The sequence below is a fragment of the Engystomops pustulosus genome, chromosome 3 (genome assembly GCF_040894005.1).
Source record: "Engystomops pustulosus chromosome 3, aEngPut4.maternal, whole genome shotgun sequence".
Taxonomy (NCBI): Eukaryota; Metazoa; Chordata; class Amphibia; order Anura; family Leptodactylidae; genus Engystomops; species Engystomops pustulosus.
This window is the reverse complement of record NC_092413.1, coordinates 81,080,459-81,100,573: the sequence shown is the minus strand read 5'-3', so window position 1 is coordinate 81,100,573 and position 20,115 is coordinate 81,080,459. Positions and strand designations below refer to the sequence as shown.

The 20,115-nt window shown below is 43.8% G+C and overlaps 1 protein-coding gene across 2 annotated transcripts in view; it reads left to right on the top strand.

Moving 5' to 3' along the window:
* MERTK (MER proto-oncogene, tyrosine kinase) overlaps positions 1-20,115 on the top strand; it is a 97,165-nt gene that overhangs the window by 50,902 nt on the left and 26,148 nt on the right. For both annotated transcript variants that reach the window (XM_072141218.1, XM_072141217.1), the window contains exons 7-8: positions 14,582-14,762; positions 16,358-16,506. In XM_072141218.1, the coding sequence (XP_071997319.1) occupies positions 14,582-14,762; positions 16,358-16,506 (330 nt within the window). The remainder of the gene's footprint in view (positions 1-14,581; positions 14,763-16,357; positions 16,507-20,115) is intronic.

The following is a 20,115-nucleotide window of genomic DNA, read 5'->3' as shown; positions in this document are numbered from 1 at the left end:
AGTCCCTCTTAGCAACTCAGGAGCAATGTCCAAACTCCAACATGGTCTCCAGCTTTGGTAATCATGGGCTAGGAAATAACACTCGGAGATAAGCCAACAAAAAATATGCATAAATATATGGACCTACAATTCTAGATGGTAACCTGATCATGCCAGCAACGCTAATGATGGCCTGGATGAGGAGAGTGGCATAATGAAATGGATACTGATGAGCCGGAAATAATAATGTCATTATGTCATAGATGGCTACAACTTTGACTGACATAAATGATTGCAGAGAGTGGAGATAAGAAAAATGTAGTCCATAGGTTTTTCTCTACAAACCTTGCACATTATTTTCATAACCTGTGAAAAACTCAATGGAACGCTCTTATAATTCATTCAACACATGAGTTGAAATGTTAATTTTCATATAAATAGAAAATATGATTTCTCTGCTTTCAGAAGATTTTCTTGTTCTTGTTATAACCTATTTTGAAACTGATGACCTATGCTCAGGATAGATCATCAGTATAAGAATAGAGGGGGTCCAAGACTAAGACCAGCTGTCATTGGTATTTTATGGCTCAGGAACCATTGCAGGGTTGGGTTATACAGCAGAAGAAGCCTGCTTGTTAGATCCTGGTACAGACTCCTCCACTGATTTGATACTGATCCTGAGCATAAGTCATTAGTGTCAAAAAGGCCATGGGGCCAGAAAACCACTATACTACTATCAGAAGATGTTTTAGCTTACTGAAACGTAATCATAGGATTTCTCCTTGCTAAGAACAGGTGCTAGAAGACTATAATGTTTTCACTAGAGATGAGCGAACATGCTCGTCCGAGCTTGATGCTCGGTCGAGCATTAGGGTACTCGAAACTGCTCGTTACTCGGACGAATACTTCGCCCGCTCGAGAAAATGGCAGCTCCCGCCGTTTTGCTTTTTGGCGGCCAGAAACAGAGCCAATCACAAGCCAGGAGACTCTGCACTCCACCCAGCATGACGTGGTACCCTTACACGTCGATAGCAGTGGTTGGCTGGCCAGATCAGGTGACCCTGGGATAGACTAGCCGCTGGCCGCGCTGCTCGGATCATTCTGTCTCTGGATGCCGCTAGGGAGAGAGCTGCTGCTGCTCAGGGAAAGCGTTAGGGTGTTCTATTAGCTTACTGTTAGGCAGGAGTGATTCTCAAAGAACCCAACAGCCCTTCTTAGGGCTACAATAACGTTCTACTTTTTTTATTTTAATTTGCATATTTTACCATTTTGTGAGGAATTAGCAGGGGGACTTGCTACTGTTGTGTTTAGCTCTTAGTGGCACACATATCCATAGCAAAGACCGAAGTGGGAAAATTCAGTAGGGGTTGGATTTCTATTAGGCAATAACTCAGTGTCATCTCATCTGGCATAGTACTGTGCTTCCTTTGATACTTGGCTAGAAAATAGCCATAGGAGAATACAAACAGCTTCTTGAAGCCTACAGTAGCGTTCTATATATTTGATTTCTGGTTGATCTGCTGGTGGCTGTAGTTTCTGCAGTGCATGTACTTGCCAATTCTGAGCAATTTGTAGTGAGACTTGCGACCGCTGTGTTCTGCGCTTAGTGGCGCACATATCCATAGCAAAGGCTGAAGTGGCAAAATTCAGTAGGGGTTGGATTTCTATTAGGCAATAACTCAGTGTCATCTCATCTGGCATAGTACTGTGCTTCCTTTGATACTTGGCTAGAAAATAGCCATAGGAGAATACAAACAGCTTCTTGAAGCCTACAGTAGCGTTCTATATATTTGATTTCTGGTTGATCTGCTGGTGGCTGTAGTTTCTGCAGTGCATGTACTTGCCAATTCTGAGCAATTTGTAGTGAGACTTGCGACCGCTGTGTTCTGCGCTTAGTGGCGCACATATCCATAGCAAAGGCTGAAGTGGCAAAATTCAGTAGGGGTTGGATTTCTATTAGGCAATAACTCAGTGTCATCTCATCTGGCATAGTACTGTGCTTCCTTTGATACTTGGCTAGAAAATAGCCATAGGAGAATACAAACAGCTTCTTGAAGCCTACAGTAGCGTTCTATATATTTGATTTCTGGTTGATCTGCTGGTGGCTGTAGTTTCTGCAGTGCATGTACTTGCCAATTCTGAGCAATTTGTAGTGAGACTTGCGACCGCTGTGTTCTGCGCTTAGTGGCGCACATATCCATAGCAAAGGCTGAAGTGGCAAAATTCAGTAGGGGTTGGATTTCTATTAGGCAATAACTCAGTGTCATCTCATCTGGCATAGTACTGTGCTTCCTTTGATACTTGGCTAGAAAATAGCCATAGGAGAATACAAACAGCTTCTTGAAGCCTACAGTAGCGTTCTATATATTTGATTTCTGGTTGATCTGCTGGTGGCTGTAGTTTCTGCAGTGCATGTACTTGCCAATTCTGAGCAATTTGTAGTGAGACTTGCGACCGCTGTGTTCTGCGCTTAGTGGCGCACATATCCATAGCAAAGGCTGAAGTGGCAAAATTCAGTAGGGGTTGGATTTCTATTAGGCAATAACTCAGTGTCATCTCATCCGGCATAGTACTGTGCTTCCTTTGATACTTGGCTAGAAAATAGCCATAGGAGAATACAAACAGCTTCTTGATCTTGAAGCCTACAGTAGCGTTCTATATATTTGATTTCTGGTTGATCTGCTGGTGGCTGTAGTTTCTGCAGTGCATGTACTTGCCAATTCTGAGCAATTTGTAGTGGGACTTGCGACCGCTGTGTTCTGCGCTTAGTGGCGCACATATCCATAGCAAAGGCCGAAGTGGCAAAATTCAGTAGGGGTTGGATTTCTATTAGGCAATAACTCAGTGTCATCTCATCCGGCATAGTACTGTGCTTCCTTTGATACTTGGCTAGAAAATAGCCATAGGAGAATACAAACAGCTTCTTGATCTTGAAGCCTACAGTAGCGTTCTATATATTTGATTTCTGGTTGATCTGCTGGTGGCTGTAGTTTCTGCAGTGCATGTACTTGCCAATTCTGAGCAATTTGTAGTGGGACTTGCGACCGCTGTGTTCTGCGCTTAGTGGCGCACATATCCATAGCAAAGGCCGAAGTGGCAAAATTCAGTAGGGGTTGGATTTCTATTAGGCAATAACTCAGTGTCATCTCATCCGGCATAGTACTGTGCTTCCTTTGATACTTGGCTAGAAAATAGCCATAGGAGAATACAAACAGCTTCTTGAAGCCTACAGTAGCGTTCTATATATTTGATTTCTGGTTGATCTGCTGGTGGCTGTAGTTTCTGCAGTGCATGTACTTGCCAATTCTGAGCAATTTGTAGTGGGACTTGCGACCGCTGTGTTCTGCGCTTAGTGGCGCACATATCCATAGCAAAGGCCGAAGTGGCAAAATTCAGTAGGGGTTGGATTTCTATTAGGCAATAACTCAGTGTCATCTCATCCGGCATAGTACTGTGCTTCCTTTGATACTTGGCTAGAAAATAGCCATAGGAGAATACAAACAGCTTCTTGATCTTGAAGCCTACAGTAGCGTTCTATATATTTGATTTCTGGTTGATCTGCTGGTGGCTGTAGTTTCTGCAGTGCATGTACTTGCCAATTCTGAGCAATTTGTAGTGGGACTTGCGACCGCTGTGTTCTGCGCTTAGTGGCGCACATATCCATAGCAAAGGCCGAAGTGGCAAAATTCAGTAGGGGTTGGATTTCTATTAGGCAATAACTCAGTGTCATCTCATCCGGCATAGTACTGTGCTTCCTTTGATACTTGGCTAGAAAATAGCCATAGGAGAATACAAACAGCTTCTTGATCTTGAAGCCTACAGTAGCGTTCTATATATTTGATTTCTGGTTGATCTGCTGGTGGCTGTAGTTTCTGCAGTGCATGTACTTGCCAATTCTGAGCAATTTGTAGTGGGACTTGCGACCGCTGTGTTCTGCGCTTAGTGGCGCACATATCCATAGCAAAGGCCGAAGTGGCAAAATTCAGTAGGGGTTGGATTTCTATTAGGCAATAACTCAGTGTCATCTCATCCGGCATAGTACTGTGCTTCCTTTGATACTTGGCTAGAAAATAGCCATAGGAGAATACAAACAGCTTCTTGATCTTGAAGCCTACAGTAGCGTTCTATATATTTGATTTCTGGTTGATCTGCTGGTGGCTGTAGTTTCTGCAGTGCATGTACTTGCCAATTCTGAGCAATTTGTAGTGGGACTTGCGACCGCTGTGTTCTGCGCTTAGTGGCGCACATATCCATAGCAAAGGCCGAAGTGGCAAAATTCAGTAGGGGTTGGATTTCTATTAGGCAATAACTCAGTGTCATCTCATCCGGCATAGTACTGTGCTTCCTTTGATACTTGGCTAGAAAATAGCCATAGGACAATACAAACAGCTTCTTGATCTTGAAGCCTACAGTAGCGTTCTATATATTTGATTTCTGGTTGATCTGCTGGTGGCTGTAGTTTCTGCAGTGCATGTACTTGCCAATTCTGAGCAATTTGTAGTGGGACTTGCGACCGCTGTGTTCTGCGCTTAGTGGCGCACATATCCATAGCAAAGGCCGAAGTGGCAAAATTCAGTAGGGGTTGGATTTCTATTAGGCAATAACTCAGTGTCATCTCATCTGGCATAGTACTGTGCTTCCTTTGATACTTGGCTAGAAAATAGCCATAGCAATAGGATAGCATTGTTTGGTTTTAAAAACTCAAAAAAAAACAAAACAAAAAAAAAAACACAAAAAAAAACAAAAAAAAGTAAAAAAAAAAATAGTTATAACTCTCATTTTAAAAATGTTTAACCCGAGGGCTAGGGGTAGAGGACGAGGGCGGGGACGTGGGCGTCCAACTACTGCAGGGGTCAGAGGCCGTGGTCCTGGGCGGGGTGAGACACCACCTGCTGATGAGGGAGCAGGGGAACGCCGCAGAGCTACACTCCCTAGGTTCATGTCTGAAGTTACTGGGACTCGTGGTAGAGCACTGTTGAGGCCAGAACAGTGCGAACAGGTGATGTCGTGGATTGCTGACAATGCTTCGAGCAATTTGTCCACCACCAGTCAGTCTTCCACGCAGTCCACCCATGTCACCGAAATCGCCACTCCTCCAGCTCCTGCACCTCAGCCTCCTCCCCCCCAGTCTGCCCCCTCCCAGGAAAATTTGGCATTTGAACCGGCATACTCTGAGGAACTGTTTTCTGGACCCTTCCCACAGTCACAAACCACTTGTCCGGTTGCTGCTGAGCAATTTTCCGATGCCCAGGTTTTCCACCAGTCACAGTCTGTGGGTGATGATGACCTTCTTGACGTAGTGGAAGTGTGTAAAGAGGTGTCCGACGATGAGGAGACACGGTTGTCAGACAGTGGGGAAGTTGTTGTCAGGGCAGGAAGTCCGAGGGGGGAGCAGACTGAGGGATCGGAGGATGATGAGGTGACAGACCCAAGCTGGGTTGAGAGGCTGGGTGAACACAGTGCTTCTGAGACGGAGGAGAGTCCTCGACCTGAACAGGTTGGAAGAGGCAGTGGTGGGGCCAGACGGAGAGGCAGGGCCAGAGCTGGTGCATCAGCGCCACTGTCAACTAGTGAAGCTCCCGTGGTGAGGGCTCTTGCGGCGAGGGCTAGATCTTCAGAAGTGTGGAGGTTCTTTAAGGAAACACCGGATGACCGACGGACTGTGGTGTGCAACATTTGCCAAACCAGGCTCAGCAGGGGTTCCACCACTACTAGCTTAACTACCACCAGTATGCGCAGGCATATGAATGCTAAGCACCCCACTCAGTGGCAACAAGCCCGTTCACCTCCGGCCGTGCACACCACTGCTCCTTCCCCTGTGTCAGCTGCTAGTCAGCCCCCTGCCCAGGACCCTGGCACAAAAACCCCATCGTCGCCTCCACGATCCTCCACAGCATCCACCAGCGTTCAGCTCTCCATACCCCAGACGCTGGAGCGGAAACGCAAATATAGTGCAACCCACCCGCACGCCCAAGCCCTTAATGTGCACATCTCCAGATTGCTTAGCCTGGAGATGCTGCCCTATAGGCTAGTAGAGACCGAGGCCTTTCGCAACCTCATGGCGGCGGCCGCCCCTCGGTATTCGGTCCCCAGCCGCCACTACTTTTCCCGATGTGCCGTCCCAGCCCTGCACCAGCACGTGTCAGACAACATCATCCGTGCCCTGACCAACGCCGTTTCTGACAAGGTCCACCTGACCACGGACACGTGGACGAGTGCTGCCGGGCAGGGCCACTATATATCGCTGACGGCACATTGGGTTAACTTGGTGGAGGCTGGGACCGAGTCTGACCCTGGGGCTGCTCATATACTGCCGACGCCGAGGATTGCGGGGCCTACCTCGGTCCAGGTGTTTCAGGCCTACTATGCCTCCTCCTCCTCCCACCCCTCCTCCACCTCCTCCTCCGAACTACCATCCGTGGGCACGGCGCCATCAGTCGGTAGCTCTAGGCACAGCAGCAGTGCCGTCGCTAAGCGACAGCAGGCGGTGCTCAAACTGCTGAGCCTAGGCGACAAAAGGCACACCGCCCAAGAGCTATTACAGGGCATCACGGCGCAGACTGATCTGTGGCTGGCACCGCTGAACCTCAAGCCGGGAATGGTTGTGTGTGACAACGGCCGTAACCTGGTGGCGGCTCTGCAACTCGGCAGACTGACACATGTGCCATGCCTGGCCCATGTGTTAAATCTGATAGTGCAGCGTTTCCTCAAGACATACCCCAATCTGTCTGATTTGCTCACGAAGGTGCGCCGCATCTGTGCGCATTTCAGGAAGTCCAGCCCAGATGCTGCCACTCTCAGGGCAGCGCAGCGCCGCCTCCAACTGCCCGCTCACCGACTGTTGTGCGACGTGCCCACGAGGTGGAATTCAACACTGACCATGTTATCCAGAGTTTACCAGCAGCGCAGAGCGATTGTAGACTGCCAGATGTCAACTTCCACCAGAACTGGTAGTCAGGTCAGTCAGCTTCCTCAAGTCTACAATGAGGAGTGGACGTGGATGTCTGATATCTGTCAGGTGCTGAGTAACTTTGAGGAGTCAACACAGATGGTCAGTGGCGATGCCGCCATCATCAGCCTCACCATCCCGCTGCTTGGCCTGTTGAAAAACTCTCTGGTCAGCATGAAGTCGGAAGCTTTGCGCTCGTCACAAGAGACGGGGGAAGAATATTCCCTTGTTGATAGCCAAAGCACCCTGAGGTCTGTTTCTCAGCGCATATCGGAGGAGGTGGAGGTGGAGGAGGATGAGGAGGAAGAGGAGGAGAATGTTGGCGAGACACAAGAGGGGACCATTGTTGAGTCCTTCACTGTTCAGCGTGTATGGGCAGAAGAAGAGGAGTTGGAGGAGTTGGAGGAGGAGGAAATGGACAGTCAGGCCAGTGAGGGGAGTGAATTCTTACGCGTTGGTACTCTGGCGCATATGGCAGATTTCATGCTAGGCTGCCTATCCCGTGACCCTCGCGTTCAAAGAATTTATTCCAGCACCGATTACTGGGTGTTCACTCTCCTGGACCCACGGTACAAGCAAAATCTTCCCACTCTCATCCCTGGAGATGAAAGGAGTGTGAGAATGCATGAATACCAGCAGGCCCTGGTGCACAAGCTGAAACAGTATTTCCCTTCTGACAGCGCTAGCGGCAGAGTGCGTAGTTCTGCGGGACAAGTAGCGAGGGAGAGTAGGCGAGCAGGCAGCTTGTCCAGCACTGGCAAGGGTACGCTTTACAAGGCTTTTGCCAGCTTTATGTCACCCCAGCAAGACACTGTCACCTGTCCCCAGTCTCGGCAGAGTAGGGCTGATCTTTACAGAAAGATGGTGAGGGAGTACGTAGCTGACCATACCATCGTCCTAAATGATCACACAGCTCCCTACAACTACTGGGTTTCAAAGCTGGACATGTGGCACGAACTGGCGCTGTACGCCTTGGAGGTTCTTGCCTGCCCTGCCGCTAGCGTCTTGTCCGAGCGGGTTTTCAGTGCAGCTGGTGGCATCATCACCGATAAGCGTACACGCCTGTCGACTGACAGCGCTGACAGGCTGACGCTTATTAAAATGAATAAAGGCTGGATTTCTCAGAATTTCCAATCTCCACCAGGTGAAGGAAGCTCAACCTGAATAATTGATCCACTCCTCCTCCTCCTCCTCATTTTCCTCCTTCTCCTCCTCTTTGTACAGTAAAGCAGAGGAAAATGGCTATTTTTTGACAGGGCCCACTGGCTCTTGCTATAGTACTTCATGCATTTAATTTTTCTGGAGGGCCACCTACCCGGTCCTCTGTTTGAAACAATTTTTGTGAGTGCCACATACAGGCACTCAATCTATTCCATTTTTCTGGAGGGCCACCTACCCGGTCCTCTGTTTTAAAAAATTTTTGGGACTGCCACATACAGGCACTCAATCTATTCCATTTTACTGCAGGGCCACCTACCTGCTCCTCTGGTTTGAACAATTTTTGGGACTGCCACATACAGGCACTCAATCTATTCCATTTTACTGGAGGGCCACCTACCTGCTCCTCTGGTTTGAAACATTTTTGGGACTGCCACATACAGGCACTCAATCTATTCCATTTTACTGCAGGGCCACCTACCTGCTCCTCTGGTTTGAACAATTTTTGGGACTGCCACATACAGGCACTCAATCTATTCCATTTTACTGGAGGGCCACCTACCTGCTCCTCTGGTTTGAAACATTTTTGGGACTGCCACATACAGGCACTCAATCTATTCCATTTTACTGCAGGGCCACCTACCTGCTCCTCTGGTTTGAACAATTTTTGGGACTGCCACATACAGGCCCTCAATCTATTCCATTTTACTGGAGGGCCACCTACCTGCTCCTCTGGTTTGAAACATTTTTGGGACTGCCACATACAGGCACTCAATCTATTCCATTTTACTGCAGGGCCACCTACCTGCTCCTCTGGTTTGAACAATTTTTGGGACTGCCACATACAGGCACTCAATCTATTCCATTTTACTGGAGGGCCACCTACCTGCTCCTCTGGTTTGAAACATTTTTGGGACTGCCACATACAGGCACTCAATCTATTCCATTTTACTGCAGGGCCACCTACCTGCTCCTCTGGTTTGAACAATTTTTGGGACTGCCACATACAGGCACTCAATCTATTCCATTTTACTGCAGGGCCACCTACCTGCTCCTCTGGTTTGAACAATTTTTGGGACTGCCACATACAGGCACTCAATCTATTCCATTTTACTGCAGGGCCACCTACCTGCTCCTCTGGTTTGAACAATTTTTGGGACTGCCACATACAGGCACTCAATCTATTCCATTTTACTGCAGGGCCACCTACCTGCTCCTCTGGTTTGAACAATTTTTGGGACTGCCACATACAGGCACTCAATCTATTCCATTTTACTGCAGGGCCACCTACCTGCTCCTCTGGTTTGAACAATTTTTGGGACTGCCACATACAGGCACTCAATCTATCCCATTTTACTGGAGGGCCACCTACCTGCTCCTCTGGTTTGAAAAATGTTTGGGACTGCCACATACAGGCACTATCCAAATTAAATTGTCTCCATAGCAGCCTCCACACGTTGTCTCCATTGCTACCTCCAAAAGTCGTCCATATAGCTGCCTCCATACATCGTCCCTTTATCAAACGAGGTGTGTCAGGCAGAAATTTGGGTTGTTTTCATGGATTCCACATCAAAGTTGTTAACTTTGTCGCCACCCTGCTGTGTAATCCCCAAAATATACTGGCAAACTTTTACCATTTAGGGATATTATTTCAGCGCTTCTTGCGCATCTGTTTACATTCCCCTCACCCGGCATATCCTAAACTTATAAGAACGCTACTACACTTGATCTTATACAAAAGGTTCTTAGAAGTGCTGTTTGGGGAGTAGCCTAGAGACAGGGGCTTGGATTGGCGAAAGCTCGCCTGGCAGCGGAACGCCAGCTCCATGCGCATCATGCGCTTCTTGCGCATCTGTTTACATTCCCCTCACCCGCCATATCCCAAACTTATAAGAACGCTACTACACTTAACTTGGTGCAGGCTGGGACCGAGTCTGACCCTGGGGCTGGTCATATACTGCCGACGCAGAGAATTGCGGGGCCTACCTCGGTCCAGGTCTCAAAGGCCTACTATACCTCCTCCCACCCCTCCTCCACCTCCTCCTCCTCCGAATTACCATCCGTGGGCATGGCGCCATCAGTCGGTAGCTCTAGGCACAGCAGCAGTGCCGTCGCTAAGCGACAGCAGGCGGTGCTGAAACTGCTGAGCCTAGGCGATAAAAGGCACACCGCCCAAGAGCTATTACAGGGCATTCCACATCAAAGTTGTTAACTTTGTCGCCACCCTGCTGTGTAATCCCCAAAATATACTTGCAAACTTTTACCATTTAGGGATATTATTTCAGCGCTTCTTGCGCATCTGTTTACATTCCCCTCACCCGGCATATCCTAAACTTATAAGAACGCTACTACACTTGATCTTATACAAAAGGTTCTTAGAAGTGCTGTTTGGGGAGTAGCCTAGAGACAGGGGCTTGGATTGGCGAAAGCTCGCCTGGCAGCGGAGCGCCAGCTCCATGCCAAGATCCAACTAACATAGTTTTAACTGCAGCACCTTTAATCTACTACTAGTTCACTGCCTCCATACATGGTCCCCTTATCAAACGAGCTGTGTCAGGCAGAATTTTGGGTTGTTTTCATGGCTTCCATGTTAACTTTGTCGCCACCCTGCTGTGTAATCCACAAAATATACTGGCAAACTTTTATCATGTACCGATATTATTTGAGCGCTTCTTGCTCACCTCCTTTGGTTCCTCTCTGCCACCCATTGGTTTGAAGCCTGAGTCCATTTAGGGTATGTCGCCATGCCACTCTCTAGCCTGCTGCCGCTGCCTCTGCATGCCGTCCCCTATAGTGTCAGGGTCAATTATTGGATGTTTTAGATGCTATCTAGCTTCATTCTGTCACTCTGTCATGGCCATGCTGTTGCCCATAATTTTGGCATAATGGTGCGATTATGCAGCCTCAGAGGCATCCATGCATGCTGCCCCTGCTGTTTCCTGTCCATTTCCGTGGTGTTTCCATCCTTTTCTGAGGTTCCCAGGTGTTTGGCCAAGCTTCCCTGTGCAGAGCCTTGGTCCCCTTGAAAAATGCTCGAGTCTCCCATTGACTTCAATGGGGTTCGTTATTCGAGACGAGCACTCGAGCATCGGGAAAAGTTCGTCTCGAATAACGAGTACCCGAGCATTTTAGTGTTCGCTCATCTCTAGTTTTCACACAACTTCCTATTAGTCAGAAATTAAAGATAAATTGAAAGGAAATTACTAACAATTGTATAGTAGTTTACAATGACAGTTCATGACTATAAAATAAAATGATTAAGCCCCAAAGGCTGTTATTAGGCTTCATACTCCATATAGGAATACATTAAAAAGACCACTTAAATTCAATTTAAGACTTTAAGATTTGATCTGATTTACAATACTCCTAAATTCCCTTGTGAGTTAATTTCTCTATTCTGTTCCTAAAGTGAAAATGAAAAGTTTTAGAAAACTTTTCATTAGCTTCTTTGTAGTTCAGGAAGTGGGATAAAAGAAGCAGTTTCCTGCATTCACTGCTGGTAACAGGATGGGTGTTCTCCACTATGTGCGATTGTAGTATAACGCTGTATATTCTTAGAGCCTTGACGCATCATATTTAATAATCATTATGTCAGATTATGTAAGGACAAACCCGTTCAGTTGTCATAGTATTATAATAAATATGGTTAGAAAAATACAACAGTTCCTCCTATAAATTATGATGTGTTGATCCAGAAGAAGGCAAAAACCATACAAGGCTGATGGCAATAAGACCAAAGCAGTGAAAAAATTCTCCCCGGCCTAGTCAGTTTATAAAATACCAAATAAATAAAAACAAGAGGAAAGGACAAGGCTTCAATGCAACAACATAAAAGGGAAAATCTTTATTTAGTAAACAACAATGGGAATGCATAAAATAGACTTAGAAGCATCTCAGAAAAGATACAAAAAAGCACGCCAGGTAATATGTCCTAAGATACATGAACAAATGTAAAATGTACAATATAAGGGACCCAAACATGTAATGAACAGTAATGAACGACAATGGGTGTAAAGTAATAATGAGGTAGAGCCCTTACCTGGGGTGCACGCCAGGTAATATCATGTCCTCCTCTTGGTCACACTAGCTTCCACTCATTTTGCACTATTTGTATGTGTTTATCATTTGGCGTCTGTGACCTCTGTTATTATTACAGTATACCTGCTAGCTATATAAGGGCTCTACCTCATTATTACTTTACACCCATTGTCGTTCATTACTCTTCATTACATGTTTGGGTCCCTTATATTGTACATTTTACATTTGTTCATGTATTTTAGGACATATTACCTGGCGTGCTTTTTTGTATCTTTTCTGAGATGCTTCTAAGTCTATTTTATGCATTCCCATTGTTGTTTACTAAATAAAGATTTTCCCTTTTATGTTGTTGCATTGAAGCCTTGTCCTTTCCTCTTGTTTTTATTTATTTGGTATTTTGTAGTTTATCAGTAAGAGGCCTTCCTTTGGCTACATTGGTCAATATCACTGTCACTAGATTCTACAACTGTTACACTGTGCTTCTTTTGTTATTTTTTTGTAGTCAGTTTATAAATAAAGTTTTGAAGTTGTAACAGAGGACAAAAGATCCTCCATAGTAGTATATTATTGAGATGTGTTCAAATAATAAAACAGACATGTGAATAGAGATGATGGGTCTTCGTAAAGACCTATTACCATGTAGTATCCTGTCCAAAGTAGATCTTATTTACAAGACCCACAGTCTTCTTTTTCATGGTCAGTTTTTGAGTTCTGGTTTTTGCATTAGTGTATTGCAAAAAGAAGAGAAGCACTTCTCATTTTTACTTTGTATTCCAACATGAGTTTCATCTGTTTTATGGGTTTAAAAATATATTTAAAAAAATAAAGTTATAAATGCATCCTCATGGGTGCTATTGTGTGACTATAAGCAGTGCTGGTAAGGCTTGGGTTATCCCATTTCTTGCCAGCTTGCACCTGGACATGGCATTGTTTTTGTTCAAAGTGCAGGTGCAGGCTGACTAATAATGGGGAAATCACACTCAGTCAAATAACAACACTCTCATGAAAATGCTAAGGAGTTATATTAGGGCCAGACTAAAATTTTCACTTAACAATTTCTTCTCTTTATGTTGCAGTTTGCTTTTTGTCTGTTATTCAATTTTGGTAATTACTTGACTGCTTGAACCAGAACTAGTGTGGCCTTCTGCTTGTACCACAGTGTTATGGATTCCTGAGCTATAGGCAGGGGCACACCTACCATGAGGCAGGTTGTCCTGGATGCAAGAGGCATTTTGGCATTAAAGCAATTTCAAGTCTTCACTATCTTATATAGTTGTATAAGGTTAATAATAAGTGTCATGTCTTCCCCCTCCCCTCACCTGTCTGCTTCCGCCTGACATTGCCTTACTTAACCCCCTGTTGTCTTGTATGACGGCTGCCCTATAAAGATTACTTAATACACTTATAGAAAACATGTTATTTAAGGTACATTATGTGCTGTCACTATTCACATGGCAAAAGTATTTCATAGGCTGCTTTACAAATACATGTATTTCACTATGTCTGCTTCTTTACTGAACACTATTCTTTGGATTATACTGCAGGTCATGACATTTTGTTCTACTTTTTTAACAATGGAAAGTTAAAAATACCAAGGAAACAATCAGACCCAATAATAAATCCAATGTGCATGTATCCAAGAGTTATCTCCAGCCCTAGCAGAAGCACCATAGTACAGAGTAGTTTAAAAATAGTATCCAAAGATTAAAATTCTAAATTTACTTTATTTTCCATTCATATAACTCATGCAGACTTTACTAACCTTGATATCCTTCTGATTTGTGGGAAAATTCCTTAACCCCTCACACTGGACAAGAAGGTGTGAACTGGACCTCATGGGCATGCCCATGGTGCACAGAAATGTGAATTTGTATATAAATAGAAATTAAGATTTCTTTCAACCAGGCCACAGATTTTCTCAGGAAAGGCATACTAATGATGCAGGATACTTTATCTACAAGAATACATTTTTTGTTTATATATTGTCAGGAATAGACAGATTGTCAGGAATAGGGAGATTCCTATATGTAAATCTGTGGAATAGCCTGCCTGCAGAGAGCTTCAAGAAGGGCCTGGATGCCTTTTTACATCTAAATAACATTGAAGGTTATGTTATAATATAGAATTGTTACCCTTAAATACTTTCCTCATCCAATCTCTTCCCTTCCTTGGTTTAAATGGATGGAAATATGTATTTTTCCAACCGTATAAACTATATAACCCAATACTGAATCACCCACAGGATGCACATTTCAAATGGATTGTAGTGCAAATATGTGCAGGAATCTGCTATATGGCAATAGTGCAATGGATCTAATTGTAATTTTGAGCTCATGTCAATATTATAACTATTATAATATTATAACTATACAAATATCATGTCGGTTATATAACTATAATGATTAACACAAATTGTACAATGCAGAGAAACTAATGTAAAATTTTGTATAAATTCAGGTAAAGGAAGTAACAAAAAATAGCAGCTTTCCAGTCTTCTATAATACATCTGTACCACCTCACACTTATACTATCAGCCATCTCAATCCATTCACCCAACACAACATAAGTGTTTCCTGCATGAATGAAGTCGACTGGTCCTTGCCAAGTTCCTGGATTGTTTCTAAAACAGCAGAAGGAGGTACGTGCCAGCTCCTCCTTTTTTGTCATAGGAATGAGAAAATTGAATATGTTTTCTGTTATTTAGAAGTGATCCTTACACAAACATGGAGCATTTATTACCTCCTATCTGGTCTGAACTGCAAAAGATGGAATGATTTTACTAACTTGAATAGATCAGTTTATCTGATGCAGAATTATGCTCACTATTTGACTACATATTCTAACCAGAAAGGTTATGAATCCACATGGGAATCCCTTAGCCCTTTAGTATTTTTGCATTTCAACATATGATGAATTGCTGTCCACCTACAGCCTTAAGGAAAAGCTACCATCAAAATCCATCATGATTAACAGGGGGCACCTATTCATAGATCCAGGCACTGTGACTGAGGTAATCTACTTATATGTGTTATCCATGGCCGTTTTGCTTCTAAAATCAACCCTCCGTGTTGCAGATCCACACACTATTACATTCTGAAGGAGAATCACCCCCCCCCCCCCCCACTGTGTACTCACTTCTGCCCAGATAACAGAAAGTGCAGGGGGAGCGGGGAGACTGAGACATACTCATTAGCATAGTTTTAAAAGTTGATATTAGAAGGTCGGGCACCATGGATAACACGTACAAGAAGATTACCACAGTTAGTGTGCATGGATCTATGAGCAAGTTTCCCTGGTTGACCATACCTGGTGTGGTCGGCTTGTGACCATGGCCAGGAAGTGTCCTGTGTCAGTGACCAACCACAACGCTATGGACAGGATATCAATATATGATACAAGGAGGACATTCTTCCTCACTAAACAGCAGCGCCATGCATCATATACCAATATGATGCAAGGAATCTAATCTTCAGCAGTGTGGTATATTTAAGACCATGGACATGGTTTGTGATCAAGGGTATGCTAGATGGGAAACATGGATAGGTTTTCAATTAGTTACACCTGAAATACACATTTAAAGGTAACCTGTCGTTAGAAAAGTCATTTTCATATGATGACAGGTTCCAATAGCCTCTGGCATTTGATTAAAATGCCTTTGTTGTGCATCTGAATAATTCCATTGATTTTTAATTATTTCTTTAACATTACCTGACTCACCTGTGCGACTTTGTCAGCTGAAATGTCTGCTCTATATCATAGTTTCAATAGTTTCTTGTGTTTTTTAATTTTTTTCTGGTGGTATTCTTACAGGAATTACCGTGGATTTTATGTTGCTTTTCCCCTCTATATTACATTTCCATGTGGATGAGGACATAACTTAAAATTTGTTTTAGTATAGTTGATGAAAAGCAGCATTCAGTGTTTTTCAATAAAAAAATGAGAGGTTATAATCTGTTCGGGGATAGTTTTACAAAACCAACTAAACCAAGTATAATAACTGAAGTGAATAGTGTAAAAACTAAGAAATAAGCTGCAATTCAATTGAATCAGCATAGGAAGGAAATTGGAATTAAAAAATATTATTGGTAACAGAAACATCATTCATTATGTTTTCCTCAAATTCGTCTTAATTCAGACAAGGCTATGCTATTTGTAATGTAGGATATTAAATAGCATTTCACTTCTGAACTGTAATTTTTATACTATCTGTAAAAATATACATTCTGTTTTTAGCTCCATCCACTGCACCCCAGAACATCACAGTAATAGTAAACGGCTCGCATTCTCTGAAGGTCATGTGGACACAGCCTCCTCTAAGTGCTGTGAATGGTGCTCTCCTGGGTTATATAGTAAAAGTCTTATGGAGCGTCAGAGGAAACAAAGTAAGTCAAATTAGTAGCTATAATGGTGATTTGTTTCTGTTTAAAATAGCCAGTACTGAAAGAGTGCACTTTTCTCATAGTTTGTGTCTGTCTGCAGAGCAGTGTCACCAGATCTTCTAAATTGTATATCTACACCGTATATTAACTTTGTTGGACTAGTGTTACATAACCAATATATGTTGGCTGCTAATCTGTATAGCTAGTTGGATAGGTAGGTTTGACTTGGCATATGATTGCAGGAATGACCCATACCGGCTCACTGAGCTGCCGGGTGCACTCCTCCTTTCACTCCCCTCCACACCCACTTGATATCAAAATTTGATAGGTGAGGAACTGACATCTGTTTTTGCCCAGCAAAATACAAAGCATGGAACCAGAAACCAGAGGTCATGTGATCATCACTATTTTGGCTGTAGTCGGTTGGTTGCAGTGCATCCAATATGGCCAGTGTTGTGCTGAGACGTCTTCTCAGTGAGGTAATGTGCAGTGATGGTAGTTACACAAATCATTGCTATGGTAACAGAGCAGGACAGTCTGTTAGATCATCACTGAGAGCAGAGCATAAGAGGGAGGAGGAGCTACTGAGAACTAAAGGATCATGAGACTTGCAATTTCCAGTGGCAGCCATCTTGGTGATAACTCTGCATACTTGAGAGAGGCCATTACATTTTGTGAATCATAAAATCAAACTATTTAAGCTCCAATTTGTGACTAATGACATTGAGTATTGTTGTATTCATTTATTTATAGCATTATGGGTTTTGATATCAGACGTGCATATTCCCGGAACAACACTTTAATTATAATGATTACAAAAACTGCATATTGTTTGAAACCACCTTATTTGTATCATCCCATTCCTATGCCCCCAATAAAGAATATATTTAACAAATTATAGGCCACAAAATGATGGAAATAAAACCTACACAATCATGTAATTACATGTATAGTCTGTGTGTGTACAAAATGTCCTGTAGCTGAGGAACCAAGTCCCAACTTGTGACCAGAGAAAATGCTGATGGTTCAGCTGGTGACTCCATGTACACTTCCGTTTAGTTCTTAGAATAGTTTGCTTAGCATTTTTATCCCTCTAAACAACAAAATGTGGTTAACCACCAGCAATGCTGTGTGTCTTTGTTCTAGTGTTGTAAGGATGGTTACTGTGGGAAGCCTTTAAAGACGTTATTTGATGTCCTGATATTAGTGTTCCTCACAGTTAATGTTGTATGTCTACATTCATCCAGACCATTTTCAGCTTATTGTCCAGTGTCTGTACCATTGTCTATTACAGACAATACAAGTTTCATACAAGCTAAACAACCAAGATATGTTTCGCATGCAGTTGTTGAAATCTTGTGTGACTATGTACACGACAATGTTGCACATATTCTGGAAAATATACATGTACCTGCACATGAACATATACTTTCTTAGCTACAAACAAGCTACAATCCGCGGTCCGTTGCCTGTTTCTCATGTGTCGTTGGCATGTGAGGTCTGATTACATGTCGATGACAGTAGCTAATATTGCTAATGGGTGGAACAGCAGGCTAAACATGTGCCTTGCCACTCCATTCACTGACTGAGATAGCCAAGCACAACGGTTGGGGTATAATTCATAAACTTGGGACAAACCTTATAACCTTACTAGCAGAATAGGTTTTTATGACCTATGCTACATTTATTGTAAAGACTAGAAAAAAAATTACACAGACCCCAAATAGCAATACACTAAATGGACCCATCACCTTGAATGAGCTTGTTTTTTCTAAAAATTGTTTCCGATGGGGCTTCCATATTCTGTAGTACCCTCCTGTTTTGTATTAGATACTATAGTAGAATTTGTAGCCACCACAACCATAATGCTAGGTACATTATATCTACAAGTACCATCAGGTGTCACAGCTTTAATTTTAAGTGCCTCAAAACATGAGAAATTAATAATAGAAATGCATTTACATTGAGTTTGGAAAGTTTTTGCAAGCCTAGGTTGAGAACCTTCTTCTTGCACCTCAGTATTTTTAAAAACTGTAGTGCAATCTCAACAACACAGCAGAATTGGTACAGGATCTTTTGGATCTCATTCCGAGAAATCCTATGCATATAAGTACTATTACACATGAAAACCATCTTGACTGTAATTCCCCTTCTACCATATGCCCCAATTTCCCAATATTGATCCTTATCAGTAACATTTCATTATGATCAGCAGAAATAATAGAGAAGTGTTGTAATATCAGTCCATTGTTGTAATGCCAGACCATGTGTTTAAAATTGGGGAAATTCTAGTTTACTGAAAGAATTTTTAGAATTGAAGGAAAATGGAAAATACAATCAGTTATTCAGCACTAACTGGTGAATAAAGGTTTCACATTGCTGATAATGAGAATTTTAGTCCCAGTGTTGTCAGAACTTCCACATGATCTCAGAGAAGCAAATTGTCTGTAAAACATGCATACATCACGATTTTTGTTCCACATAGTTAGTGTCAGGGTCGGTGGTGGTGGACCCACTGAACCACCACAAGCGGTGACGTAAGCCGACACTTGGAAGTGGAGTCTAAGTGGCACCCGGTATAACAATAATAATAATTCCTTTATTTATAAAACGCACACGGATTGCGCAGTGCAGCACAGAGCTTGCCAAATTGGTCCCTGTCCCCAATGGGGCTCACAATCTAATCAACTTACTAATATGTTTTGAATTCACCAGAGCCTGCCGCAAAGCTGGTTGGACTTGCCGCGACGGGATACCACCAGGTCGCTCCACAGGCACCACTTTGCTTGCGGTATTAGCGAAGGCAAGGTACAGAATTAGCAGGAAGAATCAGGGTCCTGGTCAGACAGGAGGTGCAGGCGACACAGGATCAGAGTAGGGGTTATGGCAGAAGGTCAAGACAGGCAACAGAGAATCAAGGCCAGAAACGGAAACAGAGGTCACAATGGATAATCACCGTTGTCACAATAGGAAGCTTTCTTTAAGGCTATGAGGCACAAAGATGCGGCAGGGGTTACAGGAGGCCGGCTATTTAACAGGTCAGCTGCCGACCAGCTCCAGTTAACAATGCGCTGGCCCTTTAAATCATGCAGAGCCGGGGACGCACATGCCAGACCAAACTGGAGGCGAACAGGCAAGTCGGGAAAGTCAGCCAGCCACAGCCGCGGTGGGGAACATAGGGGTACATAGGTGCGCTGGCAACTAGGGACATAGGTCGCAGGAGCACGCATGACAGTTATAAGCTTCTGTCGAAGTAGGGCTACATTCACACTGATGTGTGCAAGCCCAACCGTAGCCCGTGGAGCACACGTCAGCGTGCTGGAGAGGAGGAGGGATGAGCGCTGCTCACCCCAGCCCTCACGACTGAAGATAGAGCAAGCTCTATCTTTTCTTTTACTATTTTCAACATGCTGCAAAAAGAAGCATGGGTCACTGCCTCTCATTGAAATCAGGGGGACTTCATTGTGGCTATTTTTTTCCCCGAATTCTGGCATGTGAAACATGACAATATCTTCTGAAACCTGTGTATATCTCAAGACCCCATCTTTTGCTAGTCAGTGAAAATATGGCTTTGCATGCTGGATCTCTCCCCTCACTGCAGTAAGTAAAAGA